At 49.1% G+C, this 12,662-nt stretch overlaps 1 protein-coding gene across 5 annotated transcripts; it reads right to left on the reverse strand.

Moving 5' to 3' along the window:
- Positions 1-531: 531 nt before the first annotated feature.
- Positions 532-5,527, reverse strand: LOC311431555 (GTPase IMAP family member 7-like). Of its 5 annotated transcripts, XM_084509140.1 has the most exons (4): positions 5,277-5,500; positions 4,660-4,828; positions 2,865-2,910; positions 532-1,830 (listed from the first exon to the last, which is right to left on the reverse strand). In XM_084509140.1, exons 2-4 carry the CDS (start codon positions 4,777-4,779, stop codon positions 1,184-1,186), a joined length of 813 nt encoding a protein of 270 aa, XP_084365266.1. In that variant the 5' UTR covers positions 4,780-4,828; positions 5,277-5,500; the 3' UTR covers positions 532-1,183. The 5 variants fall into 5 exon arrangements, with proteins under 5 accessions (XP_084365266.1, XP_084365263.1, XP_084365264.1 ...); XM_084509137.1 differs by having other exon boundaries at positions 532-1,856; positions 2,806-2,910; positions 4,660-5,527; XM_084509138.1 differs by having other exon boundaries at positions 532-1,856; positions 2,830-2,910; positions 4,660-5,525.
- Positions 5,528-12,662: the final 7,135 nt, after the last annotated feature.

Below are 12,662 nucleotides of genomic sequence, written 5' to 3' on the forward strand. Positions count from 1 at the left end.
TGGTACATTTACACACACGGATACCCATACAGCACTACCTACAACGCAGCTATTACACTAACTCTGGTATTTCCTCCAGTAACAATTCAACCTCAGAGTTATTTAATTGCAGAGATGCACGGTCTGTGTTTAGCTCTGAAGCAGTTTCTGTCGCTGTGATCTCTTGAGGAAGAAGTCAGCCTGGCGTTCTGGGATTCCTCCCCCCTCCTAGGCTGCTTCCCGCAGCCTTTCTGGGTGGGAGAAGAACCTGGGGTGAGTCAGGCAGCCCCCCCGAGCACTCCCCCAGCCCCACGCTCAGGTATGGCCACAGAGCTTCCCCTGCCTGCTGCACTTGCCTGGCAAGCAGTGAGACCTCGCGCCCTTGCACAGCTCATGGCCACCACCAAACACCAGCCTGGGGGGAGCTGCAGCTTGGGCCTGATCCTGAATGCACCGGGACCATTCTCCACCCTCCCAAACGGCTGTTTCAGCACTGCGGGTCACAGTGCACTGAAGGGCGCCTCTCCACACAGCAAGGCTCAGCATTTATGGGCATTTATGGGCATTTATTAGCATTTATTAGGTGAGCATTTATTAGATGAGCTTCTGTAGACCCAGCGATCACATACAATTACTCGCGTTGCCCAGCGAAGGCAGGGGCAGCACAGCCAGCAACACCAGCAGCATCCCACTGCAGAGGGACCAAGGCTATCACCACGAACCCTCCCGAAGCCTGGAGAAGTTCCTAGAGCCCTGGCTGCCACGGGGAGTACAAGTGGCTTTGATCTCGGAAGCACTGCTCCAGGCTGACCTGTGCTCTGAGGGGGCACATCTCACAGTCCTGATGTTCCCGTTGCTTTCAGCTTGCCGTGTCTTCAGACCAGGGAGGAGAGAGTCAGCGCAGTGGTGCTGCCAGCAGGGCAGTGCAGCTCTGTGCCACCCAGCCAAGGTCTCCGGCTTCCCAGCACAATGGGTGGTGACAGAGCAATGCAGAGACAGAGCAGCAGAGGAGAATTACACGTCGCCAGACACCCATTGCACTCTCGCAGCCTGTCAGGAGAGCGATGGCACGGGCCAGGGGAAAAGGTAGGTCAGTGACAGGACAGGAGGAAACATCAAGAGAGGAAGGAGAGAGTGATCTTCAGAGCACGGCAGGAAAGGCACGAGAGAGGAAACATCGCCCGTCTGACCAAAGCCTTGTTGGCTAGAGTATAGTACAATACTTTTCAAAAGCCGTCCGTGTGTCTTTCTCCAGCATTTCTCGCGTGTAACACGGAGCATCTTTGTTCTTCTTTACCATCGCATCAATAATTTTAATGAGGTCTGCAACCTGCTGTTTCCTTCTCTGCTCTGCTGCTATGTTGCTGAAAGCAATGTACCTATTTCCACATTTTCCTGCCATCCCGCTGATGAATTTGTTTGATTCCACAAAATCGTGGATATCATCTGGACTCCCAAGTTCTTCTGCTCGGGTGAATAACAGGATTGTGTACTTCTGTGCTTCAGTATGGAAAATCTTTGTCACCCACTCAGCCACTTCCACCTCTTCTTTACTGATGTGGGCCAGTTGCATCACCAGGATGATAGCATGCACCCCTCCATAGAAGTGACGAAGAGCATTTCCAATCAGTTCAGCTGTTTCCTTATTGGCTCTCTGGGTGTCAAAAAGGCCAGGAGTGTCGATAACGGCAATTTCTCTTCCACGGAATGAGGCAGTGGCTGAACTGTAGCTCTTGGTCACTGAATCTGCTGACACCATAGATTCAAATGCTTTCTTCCCAAGGATGGTGTTCCCTGTCGCACTCTTCCCACTTCCAGTTTTGCCCACGAGCAGGATGTTCAGCTTGGGTCCTGGGGGAACAACCAGAGACACGTGTCTGAACCCCACAGCCCTGTGGTGCCGGGACATCCCCTGCACGCCATGCTCCCAGGGGTGACAAGGAAAGGCTTTTTACTGCAAAAACACGGGAATTAGGGTTAGCGGCCCCAGCAGCGGTCCCCAGGGACCATCAGGAGCAACACGAGGAACCCCAGAGGAGTATGGACAAGGTTGCCTCAGAGGGCCAGCACCCAGACCTCTTCCAAAGGCAGAAAAAGAAAGTAGAAGTGCATGTGGCAGCCCCCCAGCAGCCCAGGAATGCACAGAGTGCTCAAACGGCCGGGCTGAAGCACTCCCTTTACAAGAAGTCACATGTTTAGCAAAAAACACCCACTGGATTCTGTGCTGGATCACCCCAGGCCCTCGGCCTGCCCTGCATGGCCCCAGCAAGGCCAGAGCTGGCTCAGGCACACAGATAGGGAGGTTTTGGGGCAGGACTTTGCACCCTGCGCTGTGCCTCAGGCTGCAACCAGCGGCTGCTGCCCCGTCTGCCCTGAGCCTGGCACAGCACAGCCTAAGGAGTGGGAAAAGGAGAGGCAGCCTTGGGAAATCCTCGAGCCCGTGGCCTCCCCAGAGGGCCCGTGCACCGCGTGCACAAGCGAGCATGAGGCTGCATGAGGACGCAAACCCAGCCTCACCCTCAGCAGCACTGCACCCAGCTGAATGAATGAGGAGGCTGCTAAAGGAGAAGGCTGTGGGGAGACCTCACAGTGGCCCTCGGTGCCTGCAGGGGCTGCAGGAGGGCTGGGAGGGAGTCTTGGGCAGGTGGTGTAGGGATAGGACACAGGGTGATGGCTCTAAGGTAGAAGAGGGCAGATTTAGGTTAGAAATTCAAAATCTTTCACAGTGAGGGATTTGAGGCCTGGCGCAGGCTGCCCCCAGGAGCTGTGGGTGCCCCATCCCTGGCAGTGCACAAGGCCAGGCTTGATGGGGCTGGCGGCAGCCACTCTGTGGCTCTGTGACCATGGGACTCTAAGCTGCTGCGTGCAGTGCATAAGGCGCTCACCTTCCATCTTAGCGTCTGCCATTTTGAGCCCACTCCGAGGGGAAGCCTGAAAGAAGAATAAGGGATTTTGAGCGAGGTTTGCCAAAGTCTCCCGTGCTCCCCCCACAGCGGTAACAAGGCCGATGATGGTCACCAGGCCGTCGGGTCGGTAACACACCTGGTGTGTGTGTGCTGCCTGCTGTGTGTGCATGCAGGAAGTGGTTGTATAGCCGAGGGTAAACGCACGCACGCATGCACCCACAAGATGGCTGCGCACCCCGTGAGGCAGGGAGCAGCGTTTGGCAGCCCCGCACCCCGTGCCAAGGGCAGGGCACATTTCTGCCAGCCCCGCACAGCCCAGGAGCAGGGGCCGCAGGGGCAGGGGAGCGTGGCTGGGCCTCGCTGCACCGTGGTGGCAGATGGGGACAGCCCGGGCAAGGGCTGCTCCTCCTCAGCTTGGGAGGGGATCCCGATGCTTTGGGGAACGAGGAGCTGGCAGGGGAACTCAGCTCGGTCACTGGCAACCCTTGCAGTGCTTTGGGAAACCTGCTGAGCTCACAGAGGATGTGCACAGCTACCAACTGGAGCAGGGGCCTCCCCCCAGAATCGCCGTCAGTTCAGTGCCCTCATCTGCCCCTGTTTCAGCTCTGGACTCTGCCTCGAGTGATTTCAGCAAGATAAACTGCTCCAAAACTAAGCACAGACTATACACTACTCAAAGTAAACTCAAATCACGTCACTAAATAATTCAGTCATTACTGGAGGAATTACTCCATCCACAGCAAAGCCACACCAATTCTCAGCTGTCTTTTCTCTGCTTCCCTGCCAGCTAGCTCAGGCTTAGCAGTTCCTAAAGTACCCCCAAATGCCGAGACCCTTCAGAGCCACCCCGTGCACAGACCGCTCACTTCGCATGGCTCCAGCAGCGGCTGCTGTGCTTGCCTCTTACCTCCTCAGGTTGCAGTGCTTGGGCCAGGTGCAATACAGTTCACGTCTTGCCCCTGACCGTGTCCTCAGCTCTCTGCTTTCTGTTCCTTGCCAGCACGAGAACGATGCTTTATCACCTAACCACACGTGGCAGCCCCAGCCCAGGCAGACAATCCACCCAGACCCATGGGTACCCACGCCCTTCATTTGAGCTGAGAGATGCTCGTGCCCTGACGAGCCCTGGGTTGCACCAACCAGCCTCCATTTGAGCCTCCGGGGCTCGGCATCACGGTAAGAAACAGATGTGCAATGAAACAACTAGAATCCGTGTCAGCTGGGAAATCCCACAACAGAACCAGCATGAAGAACAAACCACAGCTAAAACAAAAAGCTCAGACAGGTACTACATTTTAACACCCCCAAGAAGACTGTTCTGTCCACAAAACAAGCAAAAAATTAAGAATGGCTTCAGTAATCAGAAGGTATGTGAAAAGTTCATATGGCACGCTTAGGGGGAAATATATTTAAAAGCTTGATTGTAACTTAAATGAGTCAATTTCTTCCTAGAAACTTTAAGGCAGGACGGAGAACTTTTTCACCCTTTTGATATTCCTATGGTGCAGACACCCTTGTGAAGTCAACGCTCCTGTGAGGACCCAGCGAGTGCTACCAGAACAGACACTCCTGAAGACAAGGAGTTTGTTAAATCACCCTTACAGAAATGCAATCAGGATTTCCATTCTCCAGGGACTTTCTGTTCTCACTTGGAAACAAATACTGGCTGAACTTTACTTAAGGAAGTAATAACCCCCTCCCTGAAAGCAGGCATTACAACCTTTTTTTCTTTGTTCTCCCTGGAATGACAGTAGCAGCATTTCAGACAACTCACCAGAGGTACCTGTGCGCTTTTGTCCCCAAGTCTGAACTTTGCAGCTTCTGACGGTGACAGGTCTTCTTCTGTAGGTGCAGTGGCTGAAGTGTGGCAGCTGCCTGTGAAGTTTGGCAGCATTTAGCGGGAGCGGGAGTAGGAGGGGATTTCGGTGACATGCAAACCAGCTCTGTTGAACAAATGACCGTGTACGAGCCGGTTAGGAGCTAGATCATGTGCAAAGTCATTGGTCGCCAAGAACAGAAACAGAAAGTTTCTGAACTGAGCAAGTAAGGCAAAAAAAGCTCCTCCCAATGAAGGGCGTTTTAGTTTGTATACTTCTTGCCACTGCTTCTTTCTCACAAACAAACCGTCCGCGCTGTCTTCCTCCCCCAGACAAGAGCAGGGCTCATCAGGCTCAGGAGGCTTTTCCTGGAGCCAGGCTGGGTGTTATAAATGAAGTCTCAACTCTGAATTTAGTAACGTAAAAGAATATTTATAAAAGGCAAGTAAACAGCGCTGGGTGCGCGGGGAGTCTATGCTCTACCAACACGCACACACGAACATCAAACATTCTAAATACATGTATACAGAACATTGCTTTACATAATAACCCGAGTATGCCTATACATACATACAATCAGGATAGGTAACCAAGTAAACGATCCTTTAAGTTCAATAACTTAACAGTCTCCATTTTCCGTTCCTTTTGAACAATGTCTTGCTTTAAGTTGTCTCCTTTTCAAGGCAATAGGCCTGGGTCAAAAGGCACATCCAGGTCAACAGGGGGTGCAACAGCAAAGGCCTTCAATGGCTGTAGCAGCAGAGGGGCCCATGGTAATGGCGTAGCAGTCAGATCACTAAAGGAGCCCGCAGCTCCCTCAGTATCTGGCAAGCCACATGCTTCTGACTGTGGTCCCACAGGGCTCTTTAAGGCCTCAGAGATTGCTCGCCAGGTGCCGAGCAATCCCACCGCAACCTTGTCGTTTTTAGTTGCAGAGTCCCACACCTTCACCTCAGTTTGGTCCCATATTTCAGGCTCATAAACTGTCCGATTGTTAATAAGGAGAATAAGCTGTAAGATTACCAGGACAGCCTTTGTTCCTAAAGACAGATTCCCCATAATGCACAACTGCTTACCAGCGAGAGGCAGTTGTGTGCACAGGTCCGCTTCTCTCAGCTCGAGCTTCTCTCCAGCTCCAGTGCACCTGTTTCCAGCAACTTTCTGTACGAGCTTCTCTGAGCGGTTCGCTGAGTCTGGCTGAACCTATCTTCATGAGGCAATCAATGTGCCTGCTCCCGTCCTGGTCTCCATTCTGCCAGTTTTTAAATGTATTGGGTGGCTGCACCTCCAGCACCAAGGGTGCTGGAAAACGCTCCCGTTGCCCACGAGAGCACATGGTGAATCCCGAGGTCCATCTAGTGGCTGCTCCTCGGAGGCAGAGCTGTGGCAATCACGATGTTGGGGACCCCTGGAAGGTGGGCATGGGGCGAGATGGGAAGAAGAACGAGCACCCATTAAACGCCTTCCCCCCGGAGCCGGGGCTGGAGCTCTGCACTGCTGGGACGCTCCCGTCCCCTGCCACCCCCACGCAGTCGCGGTCCCACTGCGGCATGAACAACGAGCAGCCACACAGCAGGGACTGCAGGCAGACGGGGCTAGAGGTGTAAGCAGGAAACCTCTGGCCCAATTCCTGCAGCTGACGGAGGGGGAGGATGACCGGAACATTTCCACCCCCTCCATCGTAACCGGACGATGCTGCAAGAACATCCCCAGGTGGGGAGATCACCACAATCCGTGTAAGCCCTACCAGAAAAGAAGTAACCAGAAAACCTGGTGGAGGAGGTAGAGGGCTCTGTGTTCATGTATGTACCGCCATCCTGACCCAAAACAGAACACCAGTGTTATAAATGAGGTCTCAATTCAATCTGAATGTTGTAATATTTATAAAACAAATATTTCTAAAAGGTATAAAAGCTATAAAAGGATAAAAAGGTATAAAAGGCAAGTAAACAGCTCTGGGTGTGCTGGGAGTCTACACTCCACCAACACGCACACACAAACATCAAACATTCTAAATATACAGAACATTGCTTTACACACTAAACACAAGTATGCCTATACATATGTACAATCAGGAAAGGTAACAAACAATCCTTTAAGTTCCATAACTTAACAGTCTCCATTTTCTATTCTTCAGGCCTTATGTATCCCGTTCTTCTCAGATCAAAAGATCAAAGAAAAGCATATCCAAAGATCAAAAGATCAAAGAAAAGCATATCCATCTCCTTGTGAAGGCCAAGAGGCCTGGGTCAAAAGGCACGTCCAGGTCAACAGGGGGCGTAACAGCAAAGGCCTTCGATGGCTGCAGCAGCAGAGGGGCCCATGGCATAGCAGTCGGATCAGTAAAGGAGCCCACAGCTCCCTCAGTATCTGGCAAGCCACATGCTTCTGACTGTGGCTCCACATGGCTCTTTAAGGCCTCAGAGATTGCTCACCAGGTGCCGAGCAATCCCACCGCAACCTTGTCAATTTTAGTTGCAGAGTCCCACACCTTCACCTCAGTTTGGTCCCATATTTCAGGCTCATAAGCTGTCCGATTGTTAATAAGGAGAATAAGCTGTAAGGTTACCAGGAGAGTCTTTGTTCCTAAGGACGTATGATTCCCCATAATGTGCAGCTGCTTACCAGCGAGGGGCAGTTGTGTGCACAGGTCCGCTTCTCTCAGCTCGAGCTTCTCTCCAGCTCCAGTGCGCCTATTTCCAGCAACTTTCTGTACGAGCTTCTCTGAGCGGTTTGCTGAGTTTGGCCGAACCTATCTTCATGAGGCAATCAATGTGCCTGCTCCCGTCCTGGTCTCCATTCTGCCAGCCTGTTCCTCTTCACTTCTTTTTCCTGCTTCTTTATTGATGTAACTTCATGTTGCCTTCTTTTTTTTTATCTTGAGGGCAGGCTCCCCTCTTATAGCCTTCTCTCCACAGCAGTTCTTTTCCAAACAACTTTTCATTGGTCAGACAACTTTGAATGTAACAACAACAGCAAGCACACAGAAACATCCATGCCTTAATGGCTGGAGAACAAGAGAACCAGCTGGAGAACAAGAAACCCCAGACTGCATGGAGTCTCCTGAACCACCCTTCTTTGTTCCCTCTAAACTCTTTTATATTCCTGATGGCCTCGGCGTTAAGAGTCTAATGTTATCTCAGTCACAGGGTTTTCCAACCCCCATGGCCACATTCCAAAATCTCCCCCTTCTTTATTAATATCAACCATTTTCTTGATATGAATTACCACTCCATATATAACACCAGTGTCCACACATGAGACACAGAATGCACCTGGCAGCATGGCACTTCTGGGCAGATAAATCACAGAGTGAATCCTACAATGGTTTGGGTTGGAAGGGACCTCAAAAATTAGGTTTCAGTGTTTAATTTTGAACCAGTTTCTCTTGGTGCAATCGCTCCAGGGAGTGCCCAGAGCTGGCGTAGGGGCAGGAGATGAGGCAGCTGCCACCTGCATTACAGTCAGGGGCTGGGACGGACCCTGCTCACCGCTCAGGGCTATCCTATCCCTACACCCTCCCACCCAAGAGTGCCTCCCCAGCCCTCCTGCACCCCCTGCAGGCCCTGAAGGCTGCTGTGAGGTCTCCCCTAGGCCTTCTCCTCTCCAGGCTGAGTGTTATAAGTTTACCAGATGGTATTCAGCCACTGTGTGATGGGTATACATATACTCTTCAGTGTGGTATAGAATCCTTGGTATAATGACCACCTGTACACAAAAATCATGAGATGTGTTAAACAATTTTAAAGATAGGTAAGGAGTGACTCCCAACAATGAACATACCTACCTAGTGTTATTTGCAGGAATTAACCATTTGTGTGTTTGGTACATTTTTTTTTCAGTGGCATGGCACAGATAATTTTTATCTCTTGGAACTGTGCCAATACATCTACCTTTTCCCGTAATTTGGGTCAAAGTTATCACGATTTCCTGACCCCAACTGCACTTGGAAGAATTTGAATATGGGGGCTTAACACTTACACATAGCCAGCACCCTTCAGTTATCTCCTCGGGTACAACCCCTTTCTTTTTTCACAATGCTTGGAAGCCGTGTGGGAAAGGATAACTCTGTCAACTTATTAGAAAACACTGTAGTAGGTTGGGCAGTCCCAGGTATCTTTACAGTCTGGACAACCAAACCTTCCCCTATTAACTCTTTATTAGGCCCGACTACCTTGGAAGTCTCGGGTTTTTCCTTCTTTATTAGTATGAGTCCTCCCCTATCTGTTCCGTGTTCGTAAAATCTGACATGTTTCCTAGTACCCCGCTAGTATCGTCCAAGTTTGTTATATTTATATATAGAACCTTGCATATTTCTTTATTTCCGTGGAAGGTTCCTGTATACCCTATACCATGCCCTCGCCACCTGTAACAAGGATCCAATTGTCAGTTACAACCTTACAGCCCATATCCCACTTGTAAGAATTTATCCCGACCAGCCCCAAGTGTCCAGTCTGTAGCAATGGTTTCACACCCCCGGTATGCACAATAATACACGTTCAGGCATTTACAGTACCCCTTTCCCGGGTTAGAACTTGGGCAGAAATAAAATCCCATATATTCCCAGCATCGGGGCCTCGAGATCAGCTGACATAGTGTAGAAGTAAAGCTTGGCCCCCCGATGTTATCTGGGTTGCAATAACCTGTTGATCTTCGAATCGACTTAAAGTCCATTTAAAAGGTTGGTGGGGGTGGTGTTGAGTCACTATGCAGGATGAAATCACTGCGAGAACCCCCAAATACTGATAGGAATGGCTGAGGCCCATTTCTTTCCCCACTTATTCACTCCTCTGCCTCACTCGTCAGTTGGGTTGCAGCCAACTACGAGGTTTTAGTTCTTCTCGGCAGCAGCAGTGTTCTTCAGGGGAGAGCCTCTACCTTAACCCACAGTACCTATTGAGTTTGTCGCAATGTGAGCTTCAGGTCTTTGTTTCCTGGAGCGATCTCCCACTTCTCGTCACAGATGGGTCCTTTAACACGGCTGGCATGTGTCCATCCTTTCTCCGCAGTCCGGACGACTGTTTCTGTAGTAAGCAAAACAACATAGGGGCCTTCCCCATCGTGGTGTTAAAACAAAAGTCTCTTTCCAAGTCTTAATTAGAATTGAGGGTGATCAAGTGGCAATTCCAAGTCATAGGGCATACCATATAGCATTTCAAAAGGAGAAATTCCTACATCAGTTCTGGGCTGCGTCCATATGTTTAACAGTGCAAGGGGTAAGCATTTTACCCAAGAAGCCTTAGTTTCCAGCATAAGTTTTGTTAATTGTTTCTTAATTTCACCATTCATTCTCTCTACCTTTCCAGAAGAGGAGGGGTGCCAGGGGCTGTGAAAATCCCACTCAATCTCTAAGGCCTGCTTTAATCCTTGCAGTAAAGCTTTACACCCATTCAGTCACGTGGTCAATTAGGACAAACAAGTAACTCAGTAAAGTCTACCTGTATGCTTTGGAAAGGTCAAAGCCCTGGCTCCCGTCCCCCTCTAGATAGGTTACAGAAGACCTTTTTATTTACCCTTTGACATATAGTACATCCTCTGCATGTGTGCTTCCCTAAAGTATATATTCCTACACAGACATGCTTTCTTAGAACAACATCACACATTGCTTGCACCTCCCAATGACTCTTCTGATGTAAAACAGTTAATATTTGCCTCATCATCACTTTATTCAGCATTTCTCTCCCATCACGGAGTATCGATTTTCCTTAAAATGATCCACATATTTGTAACGTTAATACCTCCTTGGGAGGTTGTAATTGCTCCAAAATCTTTTTTAGAATTTACCCAAATAGATAGGTGGCCCTGTAAACCCCTGAGGTAAAATTGTCCACCTATATTGTTGCTTCCGCCCCCATTTCAGGGTCTTTCCAGTCAGAGGTGAATATACATGTATGTTTGCTCTCAGGGCCAGAGAGCACTCCATTCATAACACTGTTATTCCAGTCTAACAATTTACTATTTGAATGCCCAATTTAATCATCAAATCCCTTCCCAACAAGTTAGTCTCTGCCTTGGATACATACAATAATTGCCCAGTGATCATTTTATCCCCTGGTCTCAGCTTGGTATTCCCCAAAAGTGGCACTGTTATCCCAGTCCCTTCTACCCCCATCACATTTAGGGTTTCATTAGTTAATTTAATCCCTGATACTTTACAAGTCAGTAATGACTTAGCTGCCCCAGTGTATTGGGTTTGATGGCAAGGTTCGGGGGGGGGTGTGTGTGAGAGGTGTGGGGGTGGGAAACTGCAGTGAGAAAACTGCCCCCGTGAGAAAAACCCAGAAACCTCCCCGTGGCAGATAAGGGACAATTTCATCTGGCCCCAAAGGGGCCCACTGCTGCCCAGAGCCAAGCCATAACAACACAGTCCGTGCCTCTGTGAGAGCACATCCACGAAAACAAACAAAGAAACAAACAAAAACCTGCTGCTCAACAGCAGTTGGGAGAGCGAGAAACCCCCCCGCAGACACCAAAGTCAGTGCAGAAGGAGGGGGAGGAGGCGCTCCAGGTGCTGAAGCCGAAACCCCCTGCGGCCAGTGGAGAGGCCCCAGTGGAGCAGGCTGTTCCGCCACCGTCCCCCTCCCCGATGCTTGGGAAAATGACCAAACACCACAGCAAATATGCAAATATACCAAAACTTCTAGACTGTTACTTAGATAATGCCTACATCACCTTTCCCTGCTCATTCATTTTCAAACAGCTCTGTTAAATACTACATGCCACACCTTTAACACCTTCAGCAACCCTTTTAACACTTCCTTTATCTTTCTCCAGCCCGTACTTTTCTAATACCAGCACCAAAGGCTCAGTCAGAGTCCAACTTAATTCCATACCTTTTCCCTCCAAGATACTGAAACAACATATCAATCAATATACCATATTTCATCCCATTTTCCTTCTTTCCACAAAAACAACATTGACTGTAATATGGTGTTTTAATTAATAGTTCCATTTAGGGGCCACTCCGCTCCATCCTCTAGTTTATAAAGTGGCCACCATTGATTACAATATTTGATAAGAGTTCTTTACTTTCTGTACCCTCTCACCCCACTATATCCCTCCAATGTGTTAGTATACATCCTAGGGCGCTTTTCCTTGGGATTTCTTTGCTTTGAACTTTTCCTACTGTAATCTACAGTGGTTAATATTCCACTGTTTTCCTAGAAGCTCTTTACTAGTCAATCCCAATCCCTCCAAAATCCACAATATATAGATACACAAGTAAAATCAGACCACTGTAAATTAACTGCCTGTTGACAATTACACTGAGGACATTTATACCTGATGAGCCGATAATATGCCTGGGCAAATTTTGTTCCCTTAGACATACACCTCAATGGCAGTTCTTATATTTATATATTTACATATTAACATATGTATAAAAGAATACTTTAACAAAAATGCCCGGGCTTTTATATATACAATATACAATGTACAGTTATTATTCCAGTTAGAATTATTCCTCAGCAGCTGGAAACATTATGCCAGTTGCCCTTAAAGCTCGCTTACCCTCCTCCTGTCCTTTTCTTAAAATCTCGGGCATCCCCGGAGTTAATGGGGATGGCCACATATTACGTTCCTGGCTGAGGTCCCCCCATTGCTATTTCTCGTAAGGGATATAATCCCTCCCTTAAAGCAGATTTCTGATTTCTTGCCCTGCTTCAGGTTACCGGCCCCTGTGTTTCATGATCCGATTCCAATTCTCCTGGGTTAGCTAATTCGTGGAGTCCATTAAGGACGGGAGCCGTTGATGCAGTCGGTGGAATATAGGGCGGGGGCAGTGTTGAGACTTCCAAGTCCTTTCTCTTTTTATCCTGCCCTCCTTTTTCTTTTAGAGGATATAGATGCATCCTCGTATCTGAATTTATCCAGAGGTGCGCATATTCACTTTCTTCCAAACTAAAGGGTTCCTATGAGTTTACATAAATATTTAGGGCCTGACAAACCCAATCTTCAAAGG

This window comes from Aythya ferina (genome assembly GCF_964211825.1).
Source record: "Aythya ferina genome assembly, chromosome: 2".
Taxonomy (NCBI): Eukaryota; Metazoa; Chordata; class Aves; order Anseriformes; family Anatidae; genus Aythya; species Aythya ferina.

Bases quoted from the DNA above. Each gene is read 5' to 3' on its own strand.
- LOC311431555 (XM_084509137.1), bottom strand. From the start codon at position 4,817: ATGTCACCGAAATCCCCTCCTACTCCCGCTCCCGCTAAATGCTGCCAA. The intron at 2,911-4,659 runs GTGAGTTGTCTG...TTCTTCTTTCAG, and splicing joins AAAGCGCACAGGTACCTCTG to GCTTCCCCTCGGAGTGGGCT. The intron at 1,857-2,805 runs GTGGCTGCCGCC...TGTGGGGTTCAG, and splicing joins CATGGTCACAGAGCCACAGA to ACACGTGTCTCTGGTTGTTC.